Below are 6321 nucleotides of genomic sequence, written 5' to 3' on the forward strand. Positions count from 1 at the left end.
CAGTCAGAAGCAGGGTATGAGGGCCCTGACAGTACCTAGGTAAGGACTACTAGCCAGTCAGAAGCAGGGTATGAGGGCGTGCCATGCTAGCAACTAGGTGAGCATTCTGACATGTGTTGCAAGTGAAGCTAGAACAGAGCTGTTTGGAGCACTTTGTGAACAGGGATTTCTGTTGGTTCACTTTGTAAACCTATAACGTGCACAAAAAAGATACACAACACAATAAAGGAAAAGGAAAAAGCCCAAAAAGGATAATATGAGCACTTTAAGAGATACCAGTGATGATCAGGTCTCTCTGAAGAAGAACAGGTTCAGTGGTTTAGTCTCCTTGCTCTGCTATGACCAGTAGCTTATGAAGGCTAATGTTGGCTGATGTTAACTAACTAGAGATACGTAATTCTGTGTAATTACCGTGTCTGTTTTGCTGACTCTTGTCTACTTGTGTCACTGTTCCACTACATTGTGACATTTAAAATCTTTCTGTAATTGCCACTTGTTGCCATGGTGGCTCCGTTTCAGCAAAAGTAAGTCTTGGTACAATCTTTAAAAATGCAAAAGGCATCTACAGTTGAATTCAGACTGCAGTACAGGGGTTATGTAGCAGGGCTTTTGGAAGAACTTTGCTTTGACGTCAGATAGCAGTTGCTTTACTTTCCACAAGAGCACGCCAATGGACCACTTAGCTTCATGTCCCAGCCACGGTCACAAGTGCATGCACATTTTTGGGATTGTTCCTTTAACTGTGGGCTAAACAACAAGAAAAGTTCCCATCATCAGAAGCTTTACTAATGAGACACGCAATTCCTTTAATCATGCTTCCAATGATGACTTCTTGGTTCAGGCCTGCTTATGCTTTTCATTGCAGCCATCTAATCACACTGATTTACTAGACAGGACGAGATAGGAACGCTTCTTATGAAAACATCACCACAGCTTTAAATCCACTTTATTGATCACCTTGCAACATGGTTACTTCCTTTTTAAAGTTCCCGGTCTTTCCGATTTGTTTTCCCAAGGAAAATAACCCAGATTATGAGTGCCACTAAATAATGTAAGCATACATGTTTCTTTAAATTGTTTTTATTTTGGTTTATATATAATGCAAATATACATTAAAGTCTCTCTGGTTCAGCATGGTTTGTAATCGATAGATAGATAGATAGATAGATAGATAGATATATGTTTATTGATCCCAAATTATGGTGTGCAGCAAAATCAGTCAGCAAAGAATACAAATAAACATGAAATACTATGATAAAATAAACATACATACAGTGTACACGAAATAATAATACTAATAGGAATAAAATATAGGTACAAACATTTGAATATATATAGGATGGGGAAACAAAATGTGCAACTGCTTAAAGAATATGCTAAAATGCATGCTAAAATGTAAATAATCCAATTGTGCAGGTTGCACTTAGTGTAGTATTGGTATAGTATAATATATAGTATAGTGAAGTATTGGTATAGTATTGTATATATTATAGTGCAGTATTGCTATGGTATTATATATAGTATAGTGCAGTATTGTGGTGTCTTCATGTCTTATCTAGCACCCAGTGATGACGTGGGAGGGTGGTCTGGTCTGATACCACAGACGCTCTGCATGTCGGTGATGGTTCTACCAAACGCCGCACGGCGTTCATGGGAAATGTAGGATTTGTATACTGCAAGCAGCGCTGCCACGTTAAGATTACGTTTCCAAGCAAAACACAAAAAACTGCCCAAATCCTTCGGGGGAAAACAGACCAATCTGTCAGATGTGTTGCAGTTATTTGCTTCATTTCACTTTAAAATGTTAAAATGCAACCTGAGCAATGTGCACACTCGCCAGTAGCCTTCTGCCTGTATTCTGCCTACCCAACAACAAATCATGATAACAAATCGAAAAGTAACATTATTGGGCCACTATCATGTAAATGTGATACTGCTGTAATGATCTCCTCAGAGCCAATGGTGGTCCTTATGCTCCACTAATCTATTTTTGATAAGTAATTGTTTCAAAGATGGGCTATACAATTGTTTTCCCCTATATTTTGTGGCTTTTGCATCACATATGTCTCACTTGATACTTTCCCGTGGTATGGCCAAATTAATGTCAAGCCCCATATACCACTGTGTCGGTTGATTGATCGTAAATGTTAGTATCTCTATAAACAACAGTCTTTGAAGGTAGCGTGTGTCTGCCTCCAGCACTTGAACGCATCACACACACGGTCAGAGGCCGGACCGATAACATTTGTGCTTGACCAATAGGAAGATGGATCCAGGTCTCCCCCCCCCAGAGGCAAGCTGGCCACACACAGACAGTTGTACACCGGAACGTAGGCCTATTTTCCTTCAAAATAAGAGCCTTTGTCACGCCCTTTGTCACTTGTCAGTCTCATATTTGTACTTCTATATGTATAGCCCCCAAAAGATCTTCTATCCTAAACCGTCATGTATACTGTAGTACTTTGCCATGAGGTAGTTTCTTTTACAGCTTTTTCTGAAAAGCTTAAATATGATATTGTTGTTTCTTATCCCCAATTGAAGCTGAACTCATTACTATGTGAGCACATCTACATTTTAGAATACAGCTATTATTGTATTATTTCAGCTATAACTCACGTGAATTTAGTTGTTAAATATTAACAAAAGTGTTGTCCACTGCCACAGTGTTGCCAACTTAACTGGTAGAAACCCCAATTATCATGTTCAGCTATTCAGAAAGACAAATATATGGGGGGGGGGGGGGGGATGCATTGTCTGGCCAATAGTGGAAACTTTTCTACTGGAAAATGAAAGTTCAAAATAAACACAAATGATAATACAAATATATAACATTATTTTGAAATTCTAAACCGGATGCACTGTACACATTTCACGTGTTTGCCTTGAGAGGGAAAAAACAGTCGTTAAGCATTTTTCTTCTCTGTGCTAACGCTACATCTGGTAGTAGTACCGTCAGCGGCCATATGTAATTTAACCTCATTCATTCGTTTACAGACGCACTTTGCTTATTTTGTGTACACCAAACTAGGATTTTTAGGGTGGAAAGCGCGTCTTTCCCTCGGCTCCGACATTTTCCGGGACGCTAACCAGTGTGTGTCCGAGCAGGCTGGGTTGTGACAGCACCGGAGCTACAATGATCGAGCGACCAGAGACCGCGGTTCCCAGCATCGCTGTGAGTCCGTTCGTCTTCCAAGTAACGTTAGACCAATGTGCAAGTGTTGACACTACAGTTTGAAATATATAACGTTAGCTTATTTAACGCTACCTTATTTCATGTTACCATATTTAACCATACCCGTGTGTTGTGGTTGCTGCCAGTACCAACCTCTGATATATGGAGAGAACTAAACACCAAGCTCCTTTAACAGCTGCTGGTTTTATGATATTTTCCACAACTACAAATACATATATCTTAAAGAAGCCCCATTCACACATTCTGACAAATCAATACAGTCTAGTGATGACATCGGCATACCGTGGTTGACTAAACTATTCGTATTTCAGTAACGTTGCCTTCGTTTTAAAGAAGAATCACCTCCCACCTCTGTAACGTTAACGTGACTCTGGGAAAGGAAGGCTGTGGGTGGGAAACTATAACAGCATTTGCTTTTTTGTTGCAATAGATCATGTTTGGTGGCTACAAATGTTCCAAATGACAAAGAGATAACACTACATTGTTGTCGTTTAAATAGCAGTTATTTGAACGGAGTCTGGCTTGCAGGGTCCCTGGACGTTAGAACAGCACGTATCGGGGTTACGTGGTCTGGTTTCAATTATACATCTTTGCAGTGAATGTCTCATGGGCAACAGTACATTCTCGTTTAGACGCGTTTCCCCACCGACCGTGACAACATTACTAGTGAACGGATGTCATTCAGTACAGTTGAGATAGCCAGAGCAAGCTATGGTGGTCGGGTTTTATGAGCCCAGATGAGATCTGCCCCCTTTGCCAAATTCCTTTAAGACATCTCGCAGTTTAGCTAGACCACGATCAATGTAAATAAAAAAAGGAATTTAGTTGAGTGAACTAGTTCTTGGTAAACTGTACTGTATACATACCAATAATGTCGGAATCACTCCCTACTAGAGGTATATAACTGTTCCCAAACATGTACATGTAGATAGCAATTCTTTCTTAAAGTGCTCAGTTGTTGAATGCAGTTTGGTGTGACTGTCCACACAACTGCGTTCAGCCAGAAGACCCTGTTGGTAGACCACATCTGCTTCGCTTTGTTAAGGGCTTTGTGCACTGGCACTTACTTTGGACTGGATCTGTTTGTGACACAGTGTGAGGGACTTTCCTTGGCATAGCCCTGAGGAGGGGGGGGGGGGGGCATACTCATTATGCATCTAGAGAGATAGTGGACCAGCAGTGTGCTCATTGCAAAAATAATAAAAACAAAAGAAAGAAATTACACATGCACTGTCTTCAAATGATTTCCAACCCCCCCCCCCCCCCCCCCCCCCAACTGGAGTGATTGAGAGATGCAATATGTATTACATGATTAATATTCAATATGTGATAAATGAAAGTTTAATGTAGCCGATGGAAGCATTCAGAGAGCCTCAGCATCAGCTGCTGAATGCATGGGGGAGGGGGGGGGGGTGATGATGATGTCAGTGAACCAGGCTGCTACTATCACCACTGGGTGGACTGGGGGAGGGGTTAACAGTAATAGGATGGACTGCCTAGCCTTTCTCTCTCTCATCCCCCATTACTTCCCTCTTTTCCCGGCCTGTTTTTTATGAAAAAGAACCATGATTGTGATGCTACATAAAGTTATCATTAGCTGTGTGTGTGTGTGTGTGTGTGTGTGTGTGTGTGTGTGTGTGTGTGTGTCTGTGTGTGTGTGTGTGTCTGTGTGTCATAGGCTCTACAAACCTCATAATGTGCTACAGACACAAGGTCCCGGGAAATAAGAGTTTCTCATTAGTGCACACTTGCACGTGCATACTGTGTGTTGATGCCATTTGATCCACAGACTCATATTAAGATGTGTACACACACACACACACACACACACATACACACCGGCAGAGTTGGAACCTTATGTAACACATTCATAATTACGCACACAAAACTAGTATGTGGGTGGATCCAACATGGAAGTGGTGGAGGCACTCTCCACCACTTCCATGTTGGATCCATGGCTCATTCCGGGTATTCACGCCTGATGTTGAGCTCAATGCATCACATAGTATTGACAAGGCAAATAGATCGTTAGCTTTTCTTTTCCCATTCTGGGTGTCTAAAGCGTCCACAGAATCCTGGTAACGTAGACACCCCTGAAATAGTCCAGAATATTTGAATGCATATCCACTTTATTTTTCTGTTGCTAGTAAAGCTCTCTGAGGCTGTTTTGGGTTTGTAATTGTGGAAGTCTAGATTAACATTTGTTCATAATGATGAGTCAAAGCTGATACAAACAATATCCAAATCTCAGCAGGGGCAATATTTGTGTCAAAGTGCCATTCTGAGTCAGTTTGGTGGTGCTGCAGAGATCGCCCACCCTTCAAATCATATTCTACAGCATGAAAAAAAATCTTTCCTACATATGTTTGCAAAAACAAATCACACAATTACCATTTTAATATATTTCTCAAAATAATTATATTGTGAATCGTATTACATTTGCAATATCCGTTAAAATAATCGCAGTTATTAGATATTATTCCCAAATCCTTAAACCCTAGTTCAACCATATGTGAACGTTGACTATGGCACATCTCCCTCTCCTCTGAGAACGTTTTCACAAGATGAAGTCACCTGGCATACAGCCACAAGAGTATTATAAGGTCCCTTACCAATCTAGCTGGCTGATGGGGTTCTAGTCTATCCCAAAGATGTTGGAGGGGGTTAAGGTCAGGGCTCCTTGCAGGCCACTCAAGTTCTTCTGCATCCCAACAGGGAAATGCATTTCTTTTTGGATCTTTATTGTGCGCTAACATGTTGAAAGAGGAAAGGGTCTTCCCCAAACTGTTGCCACAGAGCTGAAACAATGCTAATGGCTGGTTTAAAAAAAACCAAATGTAGGATTTTGGTGTGAAAAATGGTGGCATATGGTCATTTGTATTCACATTTGGCAGTAATTATTAAACATAAACTGGCTACTAAACGTTGTCATGGGTTCATAGCGCACAAAAGATGCATCAGACGGAAGTACAGAAGCCCGGATCTGACCATCAGACGGGCGTACTGTACTTATCTGCAGTGGCATGGACATGGCCCTATTTTATAACCAAGGATAGGTTCATTCTGTGTTAATTTGTCAAAACATTAAGCTGCAGGTGCTTTAAACCCCCCCTCCCCCCCCCCCCCCC

At 41.2% G+C, this 6321-nt stretch overlaps 1 protein-coding gene across 4 annotated transcripts in view; it reads left to right on the plus strand.

Moving 5' to 3' along the window:
* Window positions 1-2881: 2881 nt before the first annotated feature.
* The window catches only part of LOC117948757 (septin-7-like), a 43577-nt gene continuing 40137 nt past the window's right edge, over window positions 2882-6321 (plus strand). For 2 of the 4 annotated variants that reach the window (XM_034878601.1, XM_034878602.1), the window contains exon 1: window positions 2882-3172. In XM_034878601.1, the coding sequence (XP_034734492.1) occupies window positions 3134-3172 (39 nt within the window). In that variant the 5' untranslated portion in view covers window positions 2882-3133. The remainder of the gene's footprint in view (window positions 3173-6321) is intronic. The other 2 variants (XM_034878603.1, XM_034878604.1) reach the window with 1 other exon arrangement.

This window comes from Etheostoma cragini, chromosome 8 (genome assembly GCF_013103735.1).
Source record: "Etheostoma cragini isolate CJK2018 chromosome 8, CSU_Ecrag_1.0, whole genome shotgun sequence".
Classification (NCBI taxonomy): domain Eukaryota; kingdom Metazoa; phylum Chordata; class Actinopteri; order Perciformes; family Percidae; genus Etheostoma; species Etheostoma cragini.